This window comes from Phascolarctos cinereus, unplaced genomic scaffold (assembly GCF_003287225.1).
Source record: "Phascolarctos cinereus isolate Bilbo 61053 unplaced genomic scaffold, phaCin_HiC Scaffold_5;HRSCAF=322, whole genome shotgun sequence".
Taxonomy (NCBI): domain Eukaryota; kingdom Metazoa; phylum Chordata; class Mammalia; order Diprotodontia; family Phascolarctidae; genus Phascolarctos; species Phascolarctos cinereus.
The window spans coordinates 446,946,404-446,963,483 of NW_027555958.1; the positions used below are offsets into that span (position 1 = coordinate 446,946,404).

At 49.9% G+C, this 17,080-nt stretch overlaps 1 protein-coding gene across 1 annotated transcript in view; it reads right to left on the reverse strand.

The window, feature by feature from the left end:
- Positions 1 to 17,080, reverse strand: part of EIF2B3 (eukaryotic translation initiation factor 2B subunit gamma) — a 95,844-nt gene that overhangs the window by 49,005 nt on the left and 29,759 nt on the right. The window contains exons 4-5 of the mRNA XM_020987571.2: positions 14,101 to 14,260; positions 7,504 to 7,615 (exon numbers count right to left, since the gene is read on the reverse strand). Coding sequence (XP_020843230.1) covers positions 7,504 to 7,615; positions 14,101 to 14,260 — 272 coding nt within the window. The remainder of the gene's footprint in view (positions 1 to 7,503; positions 7,616 to 14,100; positions 14,261 to 17,080) is intronic.

A 17,080-nucleotide genomic window follows, 5' to 3' on the forward strand; every position in this document is an offset into this window, starting at 1 on the left:
TTAAAAAAACCACTGGTGTCTGTATCCCAAAGAGATCATAAAAACAGGAAAAGGATCCTCATGTACAAAAATATTATAGCTCTTTTTGTGGTGGCAAAGAATTGGAAGTTGAGGAGATGCCCATCAATTGGGGAATGGCTGAACAAGTTGTGGTACATGAATGTAATGAAATACTATTGTGCTATAAGAAATGATGAACAGGCTAACTTCAGAAAAACCTGGAAAGACTTGTATGGTCTGATGCTGAGTGAAGTGAGCAGAACCAGGAGAATGTCGTACACAGTAATAGCTACATTGTGAAATGACTAACTTTGATAGACTTAGCCCTTCTCAGCAAAAAAAATCCCAAAAGACTCATGATGAAAAATGCTATCCACATTCAGAGAAAGAACTATGGAGTCTGCATGCAGATTGAAGCATACTATTTTCTCTTTTTCTTTCTTGTGGTTTTCCCCTTTTGTTCTGATTCTTCTTTCATAACATGGCTAACATGGAAATAGGTTTAATATGATTTTACATGTATAGCCTACATCAGATTGCATGTCATCTAAGGGAGGGGGGAGGAGAGGGAGGGGGAAAAATTTTTAACTCAAAATCTTATAAAAGGAATGTTGAAAATTAAAAATAAACAAACTTAATAAAAATTTTTTAAATTAGAAAAAAAATTAAAAGCCACTGGTCCAGTGTGGCACAATAGATAAAGAGCTGATCTCAGAAGTGGGGAAACCTGGGTTTGAATTCTGACTCATGTGACCCTCCCAGAGCTCTAGGCCGCTCTCTAAGGCTAACAGGCCCAGGGAAGTGGCGCTCTCAATCTGCGTTGGTAGGCAGCCTGACCACGGCTGAGGCCAATGTGAGGCCTCTCTTCCTGTAGTCTCAGATGCCACTCACTCTCAGAGCTGACTCCTACTGAATCCTCCTGGTCCACTCAGACTTTGAGAGCCTTTTCAGACACGCTGCTATATAGTCACCCCTCTCCTACCTTGGATTTGTGAAGGTGGTTTTTTGAACCCAAGTGGAAGGTTTTACGTCCATCTCTAACAATTTCATCTTCTCAGATTTAGTTTGGTCTCTGCTGAGATTTTTTTTAAAATCTAAATTCTGTCATTAACTGTGTTGCTGGTTGCTGACTACCACCTCAAAGTACTAAGCCTCCTGGGCCCCAAGTCAGCTTGTTTATTCATGTGGCTTATTGGGATCCTCAAAGTCCTGAAGTAGGAAGGACGACATGAGCCTTCCCAGGGGGCTGCACTGCACTGGCGGCTCACAGTGTGGTCAACCAAAGCCCTCAGAGCCTCGGGGGGGGGGGGCAGTTCACACTTGCCAGCGTTCCCTACTGTGAGGTATGTGGTGGAGGGGTCAGAAATATCACAAAAACAAGGAAATGGAAACCAAGGCCCCATCAGAAAAGTTCAAGCAGTTAAGAAAGATTTGGTCCAGAAAAATCACTGGGCTCTTCAGCCAAAGAAAGGGCATGGAGGGTATGAAGGTGTCACTTCCATCTACAGATGGACCAGATGGAAACAGTTTAGAAGACAAGAGGAGCCCTTCAGTCCACAAGGCAGCAGAGAAGGCAGTTTACGACTGGGACCAGCTACTGAGGAAGGCTGTGGAGCTTCCTTGCCCGAAAAGCTTTAAAAATTGACTAGGCAACAGCCCGAGATAAGGGTCAGCCGGGCTCAACGAGTCTGCTTCGGATAGAGGAGCCCCACTCAAAGTGGAAAACCCAAACGAATGTATTAAACAAGCTACATGAGAAGTGCTGACAGAGCCAAATGTGGTCTCATGCATTTTTTTCCCACGTCCCATTAAGGCAGTGGGAGGAGAAGGGGGAGGAGAAACAGGAGGTTTTGGAGCTCACAAAAGACTAGGAATTTCCCTTTAGTGGGGAATATTCTCATCCTGCCCAAATCTGTGTGAGGGAAGCTGGGAGAGTACTGACTGGGGCAAGAAGGGGCAGGTCCTGAGAGCCTGATTCACAGCCTTTCCAAAGAAGGTCGATTTGGGGGTGGGCGGAAGCAGCAGACTCAGGCAGAGCCAGGGTGGGGAAGCTAATGCTTGTGCGTGGAACGTCACAGCAGCGCTACGTGGCCATTCTTTGCGCTGAGGAGGGGGGGGACACCTGATCTGTTTGCGTTTCCTAGCTTTTTCTCATAGTGCGCCAAGGCAACAAGCATTTTATTAAACACCTACCATGTGGCAGGCACTATATTAACTGCTGGAAACATAAAGAAAGGCAAGAAATAGCCCCTGCTCTCACGGAGCTCCCAGCTTAATTGGACCAGGAAGAAGTTCAGTGAGCAGTGACTGTAAGGAATGAAGGAACAATGCCTAGCTTTAGGTTAAGAGAAAATGAACCTCACATTACTAATAAACCCAAGCCCAAGTGCCCTGGGGAGTGAAGGCCAAAGCGTCAGAGCTCCTGGCCCTGGGGCTGCTGCAAGCGGTCATGCCCAGCCAGGGCCCCGCCGTGGCGGGGGCAGGAAATGGAAGCAAGAGAGAAAGCCCATACAGTAGGCTTCAGGGCCGGGACAGCTCTCTTTTTTGTGTGCTTCTAAAACCACAGATCTGAGGTGTTATTTCTGTATTGGCACGGTATATTTTCCCTTGAAAATAAGTTTTAGAATAGCACAATCATGGTCTGTGGGGTGGGCAGCAAAAGTGGAGAATGAAAAGAAGCAATGAAGAGACTGAGGTCTCCAGGCTGGGAGGCTGCCAGCCAGGGACATTGGATGCAGCAGATTCGGAGGCCCAGAGAATCAAGCCCACGTGGGGACCAGGGTGCTCTGAATTAGGGTTCAGTGATAAAGGAAGCTTGGAAATGAATGACAGAAGAAATCTCCTCCCAGGGCCTCCATCCTCAACCTGATCCCCATCTCTCACAGCTATCAATCACCCCATCCCTTCTGTGGCGACACTGCTTGGGGAGGCTGGTGGCAGCCGGTGCCTCCGCTTCCTCTGCCCTCGCTCTCTTCTGAACTCCGAAGTCTGGCTTCCCACTTTGTTATTTGACTGAAACATCTCTCTCCAAAGTGACCAGCTACCAGCCATCTCTTAATGACTGAAGCAAATGGCTTTTCTTTTCTTGACCTCAACCTCCTCTGCCTCTCTACAGCCTCTGACACGGTCCATCACCCTCTTCTTCCTCCTCTCTTCTCTCTGGGTTCTTCTGACACTGCTCTCTCCTGGTTCTCCTCCCCCCATCTGACCAATCCTTCTCCATCTCTTCTGCTGGATCTCCACCCAGGACATACTCACTAACTGTGGGAGGCCCCCAGGCCTTTATCCCAGGCCTTCTTCTCTTTTCCTTCTCTCCTACTTCACCTGAGGATCTCAGCAGCTCCTATGGATTCAAGGATCACCTCTCTGCTGATGCTCCTCTAATCTACTTAGGCAACCCTCACTTCTCTCCTGCCTTCTGGTCTTGCATTTCCAATTGCCTACGGATGTTCTCTAGACATCTTAAATTCTATATGCCTCAAACTGAACTCATCATCTGCCTCCACCCCAACCCCACTCCTCTTCCTAAATCCACTACTTCTGTGGAGAATCCTCAACCTCCCACTCACCCAGGCTTGCCCAACTCCCCCCCCTCCCCATATCAATTTGTTGCTAAGGCTTGTTCCAATGTCTCTTGCATACACGCCTTCTCTCCGCTGACACTGACCCTCTATAGGCCCTATCGCAGTCACCTGGTGGTTGGTCTCCCTGACACAGTTCTCTCCCCACTGTCCCCCATCTTCCATTCAGCTGTCAAAGTAACCTTCCTAACGCAAAGGTCTGACCACATGACCCTCCCCCGGCCCCCACTCAAATTCCAATGGCTCCCTATCACTTCCAAGATCAAATATAAAATCCTCTGTTTGGCATTCAAAGCCCTTCCTAACACGCTCTCCCTTACCTTTCTAGTCTTCTTACACTTTACACCCCTTCACATACTCTACCATAACTGACACAGTCCTTATTGTTTCACGAACAAAATACGACATCTCCCAACTCTGGACATTTTTCTCTAGCTGTGCCTCATGCCAGGAATGCCCTCCCTCTTCATTTCCGCCTTTTGGCTTCCTTCAAGTACCAGCTAAAATCCTACCTGCCACAGGAAGTCTTTTCAGATTCTCTTTAATTCTAGTGTCTTCTCTCTTATTACCTCCGTATTTATACCGTCCAAAGCTTGTTTGTACCTGGTTGTGAGCATCTTGTCTCCCCCATCAGACTGCAAGCTCCTTGAGGGCAGGGACCATCTTTTGCCTTTCTTGGCATCCCCAGTGCTTAGCTCAGTACCTGGCACAGAGCAGGCATTTAATAAATGTTACTAAGGGCCCAGGAGGTGCTGCTGGTCCAGGCTAACCAAAATGATCCTTAGACCTTGGGGAGGCAGCAGCAGCAGCAGGATCCTGGCAGCCAGACCAGGGCTACGAGAAGGACAGTGAGCTTAGGAAAGGCTGGACGGATCACAACATCCCAGGGTCTCAGAGTCCACCTTATCCAGCCAGGCACTGAACAAGGGTCCCTCCATAACGCATCCAAGGAAGCAGCGAGGGGTGACCCACCACCAGGAGCAGCCCACTCCCTGTCCGGACAGCCCTCATTGTTCAATTTATTGTCAGTTTTCCCTTGTTTCTGTGATTTCCATCTATTGCTCTGAAAAGACATTTTTATCCCCAGACAAAACCACGTAACGCTGCATTCCTCTACTGAAGGGAAGTGAGCATTTCCTGAAGGTGACTTCCTTCCCCTCTTGTCCACATGTAAAGGAAGGATTCTACTGTGGCCTGGCCAGATGAGGTAATGAAGAGTGGGGTGGCTGCCAGGGCGGGAGCAGCACCTGCAGCTGGTCACAAGGAACACCCACAGAGAGGGATGGCTGCCTGCTGCCATGGGTGGCCCTCCCCAGCAGGTGTCTGACTCTGAGGTATGGAGGTGGAGCTGCCTAACTGCCCCCCCTTCAGGAACACAACTGCCTGAGCTCTCTTTCTAAGAAGCGAAGCAAACAAAGCTTGGAGGGCAGTCATGCTCTTTCCAGGCTCGAAGCTGCCAAAGGCCAAGTTGGAGAAGACTCCAAAATCCCAGGCTGCAAATCCTACTCATACAGTGGGCGAGCATCTTGGGACTCTGGGAAGTGTCCTCACTGAATGGTTCATGTGGGGTCCGGGCAGGTGGCCCAGGACTCCACCCCCCTCACAAGCTCCCATTTCCCCAGAACCATAAAACGGGGCAGAGATCAAAGAAGTAGAGGTTCCCAGCCCCACTCTGAAACCTCTGAAGGCCTGAGTCCAAGTCCCAGTAATGCCTGCGAGAGTAACCCCAACAAGATACCATCTGGTGTGCCCTGGACAACTCCCGGGGGGGGGGGGCGGGTCAGAACCTCTCTAGCACGTTGTTCCACTCGGGAACGTTCTCTTTATTGGGCAGCTTTTCCTGACATCAAGCCTAAACTGGCCACTTTAAAACTCCCCCTGTGTTCTTGGTTCTACCTTGGGGGCTTCATGAGGACAGAGCACAGTGAGACTCTCACCTCCACATGTCTCAATGCAGTCCAAGATCCCATTAGTTTGGGGGCTGACACATTCCCCTCGGGCTCCTTGTGAGCTGTCAAGTCACCCAAACTCCCAGATCTTGTTCAGAACAACAGCTGCCTAACCAGGCCTCCTCCACTGACACGTACATTACTTCCCTAAGACTCTCTTGGTTTTTTTCCAATGCAAACCAAGGTCTCTGGATCTAAAATGAAGTAAAGAAACGAAAAAACTGGAAAGACTGCTGGAACACCACAAAAGAACACCGAGAAGTCCGGGGCAGGCTTACTCCAACCACCACACAGCTGAGGCAGAAAGCAGCCCAATGCTCAGCTCCAGAGGAGCTGCCTGCTCCCTTCTCCAGACAACTGCCTCATCCACCCAACAAAGGAAACTCCCACATGGCAGCCAGGACCAAGAGCCAGGAGAAGGGGGGAAAGAATACTTAGAACAAAGAGCCAGCCCTGAATGGCGGGAAGAACCCTTGCTCCGGACTCCTGAGAGTGCTGCTTCCAGCCCAGATCTGCCCCTCAGATCCCTGTAGGAGCCCCAGGCATCAGACCCTTCCCCACCACGATGGTCTTAGCTACTGGCGGTGTGTCTGTACACGCCCTCTCTCTGCCCCCCATGAGAGCGTGAGCTCAAGGCTGGCACTCTCCCATCACCCCTCTAGTCACAAGGCTGAGCACAGGGACTGGCACTTACAAAGTGCTGCCTGCCCAGCAACGGTTGTGTCAGGGGTCTCCCTGCCATTGTCCTCTGGTTTTGGACAGATACCACGTTCTAATGCTGAGGTCTCATTTCCATTTGGAGTTTATGATGCCTTATACAGGGCCTCCTTTCTGCTAGCTGCCTTCCATTTTCCCAGCAGTTTGGGCTTACACAGGAATCGGGGAAAGCAGTCGTTGGCGTCCTTGGATTTGCTGAACGCTGGGCAGGCCCTGATGGCTCATTGCACCAGGTCTTGCTTACCGGGTCTGTGTCCCACGTGTCAGCCAAAGCTTGGATGCTTGCTGCTTCATGGAATAGGAAGTCTGCACTTTGAGACCCCCTCCACCCAACTCTTCTCCATTATTTCCCTCAGATTCCTGACCTTGTTTGTGTTCGGTCTGGCGTGACCTCACAGACTGATAGTGCCGAGGCGGTTACCATGAATAGAGGAGGTACCCGATGCACGACCTACTCACTGGGTCACAAGCACATCAATGAGATATCTGCAAAGTGCTCACTGCAGTGCCCAACCCGCCATGGCAGAGAGCAAGGTCATCTCCTTACAGGCACAAACGAAAGCACACGGATGGCAGAAAGCCCAACCACAGCCTTTTCCATGTTTGTGAGTCGTGGTTGGAGAGGGGCCTCTATTCTCTGTACAGCATGTGGGGCTGGGGGGTGTCACCGGCCCAGTGGGAAGCTGACTTCTCTTTCTTTTCATTAACTACAGCATCACCTAAAATATTCTGGCTGCCTTGGGCCCTATGCTCACATAAAGCAAAAAACAAAAGCTAGACTTTGTGCCAACAGAAGGCTCTGGACACCCCCTCTCCAAATGCACACGCACACACACATGCATACACCAATGTGTGCAGCATGCATACACCACACACCCATGCGCAAGCACCCCCACACATACACACATGCATGTACACACGCGCGTGCGCACACACACACACATACACACACACACACACATACACCCCATCTCCTAAGAGAATCAGATCCCAAAAGGACCAAAAGGACATACTCCCAAACAAACCCAGGGCTTTCCAATCCTCCTTCTTCCAGGGTTTCCCCTGGCTGAAAAGGGTGGCAAGGAGAAGGCAAAGTTTTCCTAATGATCGCCATCCTGGGGAGAGGCTCTGGCACTGGGGGCTGTCTCACACAGGTCTGCTGAGCTCACACCATCGCCCTCCCCATCCACTTTATGCCGATCTGTGTCACTATTGTTTAAGGGTGAGAAGCGCCAACAGGTAAGCCCCAGGCTTACCTCTGCAGGATCGATGCCTTAATGACGAGTTCTTCGTCCAGGTCGGCCTCGTTAGCCATGAAGAGCAGCCTCTTCCCCGTGCTGTCCACACCAATGAAGTCCCGCTGCTCCACTGAGTCACAAGAAGCAGATCATCAGACACGTGCCCTCGCTACCAGGATCTTGGCTCGCTAAGGATCAAGGTCAGCTGCTTCCCTTTCTCAGAGCCCAAACGCTAACAACACAGGTGGAACCTTTACACACATTACGGGACACATTCACAGACCCCAGGAGAAGATGGGTGCAAAGCTAGTACCCACGTGGCTCAACCAAGGGCCTGTGGAGCAGCTGCCTGGCTCCAGTGGCAAGGGTGCCCCTTGAAGGCAATGTGCCTGCCAAGCTGGCCCCACGGGGTGTCTGGAGCTGTTCTCTAGTTAGTCCCCGAAGGACGGCTATGCTTCTACTAGGCAGCCTGAGGAATTGAAGAGTGAGTGGTCAAGGAAAAGAGAAAGAATTTCAGGCAAAGACTTGAGCAGTGTGGAGAAGGGCATTATGTTCTAGGAACGGGGAGGGACCCAGGTGGACGGTCCTGCACACACTAGTGGCAGAACAGCAGGAAACCAGGCTACACGTCAGCTGGGGCCAGGGCATCAGCACTCTGTGGGCATCCCCCAGAGCTGGCCCATTCATCCCAACAAAAAAGGAAATGGGATTCACTGGTCGGGACCTGTTCTGAGTGACCCATGACTGGCTTCTACAGAACTGTGGCAGAAACAGTCAATTAGCAAACACGTATCAAGTGCCTACTATGTGCCAGCTGTTATTGCTGTTGTAGTTCAGGCAATCTGCTTGTGTCTGACTCTTTGGGATTGTTTCCTGTTTCCCCTAAATTGCTATTAATAACTATTATTATTATAATAACTAAGATCCAAGCAAGGCCAAGTCCTGTACAAACATGTTTGCATTTGGGTCTCACGACAACCCTTCTAGAGAAATACTGCCAGGCTTATAATTACTCCTACTCTACCTAAGAAAAAACAGGCTCAGTGCAATGACTGTCCCAGGGTCACACAGCCTCCTAGCTGCTATCAGAGACGGGATCTGAACTCTAACTCCAAGGGCAAGACTAGACATTCTTAATCTAACTTGATTCAATTCCTCAAGCAAGTGTTCAGTGCACACTGTGTACCAGCAGAGGTAAATACAAAGCCATCAATGTAAACAGTCCTTGCCTTCGAGGCAGTTACATGCTACCTCAGCTTCCCTGCCAGCTCCACCTAAGTGTAAGCTTTAGTGCTCTCCCTCTGCTTAAGAATAGTGAGCATTATTGTTGGTGCAGTTGTGAACTGATCCAACCGTTCTGGAGAGCAATTTGGAACTATGTCCAAAGGACAACCAAACTGTGCACACCCTTTGACTCAGCTGCCAGGTCTGCATCCCAAAGAGATCATGTACAAAAGTAGTTACAGCAACTCTTTTGTGGTGACATAGAATTAGAAAATGAGGGGATGCCCTTCTGTTGGGGAATGGTTGAACAAGTTATGGTACATGAATGTAATAGAATACTGTGGTTCCATAAAAAATGATGAGCAGGCGGATTTCAGAAAAACCTGAAATGATTTATATGAACTGGTGCCAAGGGAAATGAGCAGAATCAGGAGAACATTGTACACAGCAACAGCAATACTGTGTGATGACCAACTTGGATAGACTTAACTCTTCTCAGCGATGCAATGATCCAAGACAATTTCAAAAGACTTATGGTAGAAAATGCTGTCCACATCTAGAGAAAGAACTATGGAGTCCGAGTGCAGAGTAAAGCAGACTATTTTTGCTTTTTTTTCTTTCTCTTTGTTCTTCTTTTCCCCCTTTCATTCCGATTCTTCTTTCACAACATGACTAATGTGGAAATATGTTTAACATGATTCTACATGCATAGCCCATATCAGATTGCATGCCATCTTGGGGAGGGGGGGAAATCTAGAACTTAAAATCTTATAAAAGTGAATACTGAAAACTAAAACAAATTTTTAAAAATAAAAATAAATGTTGAAAACTATCTTTACATGTAATTGGAAAAAATAAAATACTATTTATAAAAAAAAAAGAACAGTAAGCATTTATGGGTCACTTTAAGGATAGAAGAGCACTTACAGATACTGTCTCTTCTGATCCTCACAACAACCCTTATCATCCCCACTTTACAGATGGGCACTCTCTCCACTGTGCCACCCAGACCAGGAAGTCTCAGGTACCAAATTTTCAAGAAAGGAAGTGTGGCGCAGTGGGAAGCACACTGAGTTTGGAGTCAGCAGCCCTGGGTCCACGCCGCCTCTGACATTTACTAGCTTGATGACGCTGGGCAGGTGGCTTAACCCTTCTGTGTCTAGAGAGGCTCCAGAGAGGTAACAGCAGGTCCAGAAGAGGTGGGGTGGGGTGGAGGGCCCTGGAGAGGATCCGCATTCAGGGGGCCAGCGCCCCCAGCTCTGGAGTTAACCCGAGATCCGATATGCTCTTTGTAGTTCCCAAACGAGAAGCATTTAGAGCAGCCCTGTACAAATGTTAGCCGTATCTTTAACACACAAAACTGAGCCTGAGCACCCCTGCCTGTCAAGTGTGGAGGATGGACTGGGCCCTGGCAGAAGCCATGATGCTATGAAGGGAATGCACCAAATAGAAGCCAGGGTTGAAAGGGGGCACACTGCTTATGTAGCGGCAGGCTGACTGTACACTCTTCATCACATGGGGCCATGAACCCCTTGGGAGGTCTGGCAGAGCCTAAAATTACTGTGGTTTATGGTCTGCATTCATAATTAAAGGACCTGCTAGATTTCAGTTAGAGATTAGTGATTTGTTTTTTTTAAGGCAATTGGGGTTAAGTGACTTGCCCAGGGTCACACAGCTAGTAAGTGTCAAGTGTTTGGTCTGAGACCGGATTTGAACTCAGGTCCTCCTGACTTCAGGGCTGGTGCTCTACCTGCTGCGCCACCTAGCTGCCCCTTCAGTTAGAGATTAGTGAAAATAAAGTTCCATCCAAGATGATGGACCCCCTGAAATCTCTGGACCCATGGGCCCATTAGGAACCCCTGTTTGAGCTGAGAGATAGAATGACCTTGGGAATCGTACAATCCAGGCCCCTCAGTTTACAGATGAGAGGACTGAGGTTCAGAGGGGTCAAGGAACTTGCCATCCAGCTGGTCAATGGCAGAAGCGAAACTGGAGTTCAGCTCTCCCAGCTTCTAGGCCGGCGCTCTCCACACCCCAAGCCCACCTACAAAGAGCTCCATCATACTGACGCTGGACTGCATAACCATGTCCCCAGTGGTATGACTCCGATTCTTCGAACATGCAAAGAAAAACTTAGGATGTTATTTTTGGATAAATCCTGGAATATTCTGGCCCTGCCCAGATCCTTGGGGCTCACAAAACCACATAACAAAAGGAAGGGCCTGGAACCAACAGTTTCTGTAAAGATAATTTTTCAGCTAAGTTGAATTTTTAACCCTTTCCCCACTCCCCTTGGTCTTCAACTATATTTGCTGCCTTATAGCTGACAGAATAACCATGATCTCAATGAAGCTGAAATCCCAGCCTCCTGTACAGCTCGGTTCTGGCAAAATCCAACTTTGCTTTGGAGTAAAGGAGTTCCCTTCAAAGCCTGCCTCTGGAGAAGCACTCCAGGGCAGTCTGAACCCCACCGGGATGAAGCTGTGAGGCAAGCCCCCTCCACAGCACCAGTTCCTCTTGGTGCCCAAGACTCCATCTTCAGTTCACTACACTTCCTCCCTCAGATAAGCATCCATTCCAACAGGGCGGATCCTGATCCCTGTGCAGGGCAGGACTCCAGCTGTCTGCGTGACAAAGAGTAAGCCCATCTTCTCCCCAAGCAACAGCACCCTCGTCCTGTTTGTCCCTTGTCCCTTGTCTCTTCAATTCTGTCACCACGACGGATACTTCTTTCTTTGCTGAAATTCCCTCCCTCCTTTCTCTTCCCACCATTTCAACTCTTGTGCAGGCCCTCATCCACAGGTGGTTACAAGAATTACAAAATCTCAAAGGGTTGGAAGGGACCTGTGGGGTCCAGCCCAGTACATACTCAAAACAGGAACACTGCCCATAACATCCAAAGGGTAATCTAGCCTCCACTAGAAGACCAGCAGTGATGGGGAGCTCAAGAGGTACAGGGTGTGTTCAGAAGGATTAGCACCTCTGGTGTGAGGGTTTGCTGAGCCCTTTTTAGGGCTGTTCATACACCTTCACTGCTACTCCACAAAGCTCTAGCACGTATAGTGGCCACACCCCAGTAAAACCATCTCAGCAGATAGGTTAAACCAACAGACCTCCCACCTGTCAGGGATTTCGAGGGCTAGCTATCCCAAGCACGTGGAAACTTTCCCCAGCGAGATGAGTGGATAAGAACAGTTCCACAGCTATGAAGGCAGCTGAAGCAGACACTGCGGAGTGCTCAGAGCTTGGCCAGTCACTAGTGACAGGACAGTGGTCCTCTTCAAAAGGACAAACCACTTATCAAACACCCCATTCTACTTTTAAACTGCTCCCCTGTAGCTCCTACCCATGACTCCAGGCCCTATTTTCTGGGGTCAAAGAGAACAACTCTAATTGCCATATGGCAGCTTTTTAACTGCTTGAAGACAGTCTCCCTAAGTCTTCTCTCCTCCAGTTCTTTCAACTAGTTACCTCAGGGCAAGGGCTCCTGTTCTCTCCCCATGCCGGGTACCCTCTGGTGCCTGGATTCAATCTACTTTGCCAGTGTCGAGGTGCACTGTACTAAAGGCAGCACCCCGGGAGCGGTCTAAGCAGGGCCCAGCAGAGCCAGGCTAGACGCCGTGCGGCCGAAGTCCAGGTGAGCTTCTTTGGTTGCCATGCCAGATGGCTGACTCTCAGTAGTAGTAGTAGTCTGCCAAAATCCTCCAATCTCTCCCACCTGAAGTGTCACTTAGCCAAGCCTTCCCCCTCCTCAGATTGTGCGCTTGGTGTCTTAAATCCAGGTACAGGACAATGCATTTGTGGCACAGTGAGAAAAGAGCACTGGATTCAGAGTCCAGGGCTCGGCTTCAAATTCTGGCTCTGCAACTTACTCCTTGTGTGACTTTTGGCAAAGGCCCTCCCTTCTTTGGGTCTCAGTTTCCTAAACTTTACAAAGAGGGATGTACTAGACGTCCACACTCCACCCAAGACAGCCGCCTAAATGGGGACAGGCAAATCCCCTCCACCTCCTCCAACAAAAACCCAAACATGGCACCAGGCTGAGTAATGTGAGAGAAATTACATAAAGTGACTTCTTCCATGCCACAGCTTCACAAAAAGGCAGCCCGTAGGTGAGGGGAAGGGATGCTGCCCAAAAAGCCAGCAGCCTCTCACTCTGGCCAGAGACCGGCCAAAGATCAGTGTCGCCTGCAGGGCTCTGTGTTCAGAGACAGCAAGAAGGGAAGCTTCCCCAGAAGCCACCACGAGCTACTCCTCACCGGGCCAACAGCAAAGGCAAGGCTGCAAGAGGCTCCGAAAGGCTGAAGAGCTCTGATCAATGCAGAGCCCAAGAGCACCTCCAGAGGCCCTGGGATAAGGCAAGTCATCTGCCCCCTGACAGAGGTGAGAGGCTCAAGGGGCAGAATGAGACACACATTTGTGGCCACAGTCAACGTGGGAATCCATCTTGCTTGACTATGTTGCTTTTCCTTTTTTCTTTTCAGTTGAGGGGTGGGGCTTGTTCATTGAAAAGCTAAATTTTAAAAAGAAGATGGTTGAGGGAAAGGAGTGAGAGGTGGAGAAGGATGGGGGAAGAGAGGGAAAAGGCCTCAGTGAAGAGCCAGACTGGTAACACTAGCAATACCAAACGTCTATAGAGAGCCTGGTACCCATAGCATCTCATTCACTCCTCAGATCGCTCTCTGGCTAGCTGCAGGAAAAGAGAAGAAAGAGGATGATGCCATTGCAAAGCTTGGAGGATTGGAGGCACTGAGAAGACAGCAGTCCCCCCTTTTCAATGGCCCTCCCATCGCTCTGCTGCAATCTAAAAGGCTGTCTCAGCTGGGAAATCTGTCCCCAGTAGGCCCCACAGGCTCATGAGAGGAAGGGCCCAAGGATGCTGGGCTGCTATGGGCAGATGGCTCCCAGAAGGGCTGACAGGCCACCCCTGAGGGGTCCATGTGTCTTTTCTCACTTATCTGTCCTACTAGGCAGGAAATAAAGGCCATGGCAACCACAGGGAACAAGTAAGATTTGTTCTTTTGAAGCCTAGAGAGCAAAACAGGAAACATTGTTCATTGCCAGTAGTGGGAAGGACCCTACTCGAGGACACTTGCAAGTCCAGTATATGGTAGATATTGGGGTTCTTGTCTGGGTGACAAGGATCTAATCTTGATGCCTCCTGGCTCTTTTCCAACTCCAAGAGCCTGGGACTTAGGGAAGGACATGGACACGACTGTTGAAGATGAAAAGGTACAGAGAGGTTGCAATCAACACCAGGGAAAGGAGGTCAGTGTTTTATGAAAATATCTTGGTTGGACTTTGAGAATGAGGGGCTGAAAAGATGCCACCTTGAACCCTAGCACTCTCCTCCTGTGAGACAGATGGAAGAACACCTCAGGTGTTCCTTACCTGGCTTGTTCTTCCCTTTCTGTCCTGGGACTGGTTCCATGGACTCTTGGCCTTTTTTCATCAACATCGAAAGGGAAGCATCGTGTGCACGGAACAGATCCACAACCTCATGGAGCGCAACATCTGTTATTAGATCACAGCTCAGCACCAACACATCTGTCTGGCAGGCAGGAAAAAAGGGGCATCAGAACCACAGAGTGACAAACTCTGGCTGTCGCGCGCACACACAGACACACACACACACACACACACACACACACACACTCTCTCTCTCCCTCTCTCTCTCTCTCTCTCTCTCTCTCTCTCTCTCTCTCTCTCTCACAGGACTCAGGACAATGGCAAAAAGGACAATCAGCACCTTCACCAGACTAGAGTCAAACATGGAATAACTGGGGAAAGGTGAGTTTGGGAGAGAGGAAGAGAGGAATAAAGAAAGAGAAATGGGGGGAGGTGTTGAGAGGGAAAAGAGGAGAGAGGGGGATTAACTGGTCTCTCCTGGTAATTCACCTGGGTACAGATGACACTTCAAAAATGAACCAAAAAGTTACAAAGTCTTTGGCAAAGACCCAAAGGTGCCCGAGGCCCCAGGTGCTGCCCACGGCTATTGCCCACTGTATTGTCCTGGGCTGAAGTGAGAGAGGGTTAGCCCTTGGGAGGAGGGAGATGATAGGGGTGCCAGCCCTCAAGCTGGCAGGGGCCTCTGAAGCCATAAGCCCATGCCCCTCAGCTGAGGGGGATCTGAACTCCTCTTTTCCTTCCTAACATCCTACTCTACCAGAAATTAGGACTGCTTGGCTGAGCCCCAGAGGGCAGAATCAAGAACAACGGGGACAGGCTGGCTGTCAGGAAACATTTCTATCCACTGAGAGCCGCCCCAGAGGGGAAGTTGTTTAGGGGGCTAGGGGGAGTGAATGCTCCCTCCTTAGACATCTGCAAGCAGAAGCTGGGTGACCACTTTCAAGCATGCGCTATAGCTGTTGCAGTCCCTTCCAATCCTAAAATTCTAGGATTCCAGGACCTAGAGACACCCCCAGCAGCCGGCAGCTGCCACACACAGAGCCTCAGGCCAACAGATGCCAGAGGTGCTTGCCGAATGCTTTCCTGCACCCCCACAGCTCTGGGCCAGGCTACATGCCCATTCTTTTCTTGTATTTGTAGGCAAATTTTAGGAGAGTGAATACAGAGCCTGTAGGGCCACAAGGGCAGGGAACCCCTGCTTGTCTGCCTGCCATCTGTTTTCTTTCACTCTCCCAATATGTAAATAATCAGCCCCGGCAAAGGCAGGCGTAACCTCCCTGCACACAGGGCTCTCCCCGTCAGCCCTGGCTCTGCACAGACTCTGCACCCCCCAGCCCGGCCCAGCAGCAAGCAGATGCTCAGCCAGCCCATTTTGGGAAGCTCAGGCACAAACTAAGCTTTCTTCCCTCCTCTCCTTCCTTGGAAGTGTCATTTCTCCCCAGGTTTGACGGTCAATGCTGCACTAAGAGGAGCCAGGGCCTCTTTACTTCGGGCTTTCCTGTAGCTGCCACAGAAACGACACTGGCCACTCGAGCCTAGCTTTTCCTTCCACAGATGTTCTTGGCTAGGTCACGTTAATTCAGCAGACACCTTCCCGAGCAAGCAGGTCCAGGGTGCACGTAACTGGAGGCAGCCCTTGGGATGCAAAGTGACTGTGAGCTTGGGGAAAAACCCGCAATCTCCGGGATAAAGACTCTAATAATCCCACAAAGCCCCTGAACCTAACTTGGCATGCGCTGGGAAGTGAGACCCTTGCAGGCCCACAAAACCATCCAAGACACTGACAGTGAACACTGTGCAAATCCTGAGGCAGCTTTTTGTTTGGGGGATAAAAGAGAAATACAGGAGAGGAGCCCTGTGAGGCCTAAGGACAGTCCTTGGGCCTCACCGACAAAGTAGCCACCCACGCACAGTAGGGGAAAGGGTGGGAGGCCTGCCTGGCTGAGGACAGAACGGGGTGGGCATGTGCAGGAGAAACCACTTGGGTGGCAAAGAGTCCTGGAAAGGAGGGGAGGCAGAGCCAGGCCAAGCCCACCCGCCAGGCTGAGAACCACCCCCCCTCCCCACTTCGGGCCAGAAGAGCCTCTCTACAAGACCAGCAAATGTCAATCTGGTCAAAGGTCAAACGAGGAACAGAAAAGGCCAAAGCAGGAATCCTTTCCCCTGAAAAACACTCATGGATAATTTTAGAAATAACTCAATCAAGCCAACCCCAACTGGAACAAATCTGGTGTTCCCTCTTTACTGAGAAGTCTCCAGCCACATCTGTTACATCTTCCCTAATTCTACTCTAGCTGCACGTGCTGGTACATCCCAACCAGTTATCTATTTGTGACTTCATTTGGGGGGAATATACTTTGTGGTTTGACTGAATGAGATACCAAATGCTTTTAAAACAAAATTTATCAATAAAAACAGAAAATATCTTCTGGGTAACAGAAAGTAGCTGGTCTGACCCCGAGGAGGTCCCTCTAAACAACCCCTATGGGCAGGGGAGAGACAAATACCCATGGATTCATTCCCTGGGGGCAAAATTCCCCCCTCCCAGAAAGAAAGAGCGCAGGGCTGGAGACATACAAGAAAATAAGATGTTCACGCTAGGACTCGTTACCTTTAACAAACTGGGGGTACAGCTAGTAGGTTTTATGTGTCATTGGTTTGACCGGTGGTTTTCATTAATACTTATTAAATTACACATTTTGAAAAGAAAACCAAAAGATCCACTCAGGCAGAAAAGTTGGGAAGTTGTGACAAAGAGGGAATTTCCACGTGCAGCCAGCCAGCGGCTCAGGGCAGGGGGACCGAGGGTGGCGGGAGAGCAGCCTGACAGCAGGCGCACGGGCTCTGGACAGCATCCCATCTGCTCTGCTCCGTGGGATGACAGGACTCAGCACGCAAGGAGCACACACTCCCTGCCTGCTGAAAACAATGATCTCCTCACCAGAAAACTTCTTGAGGCTCT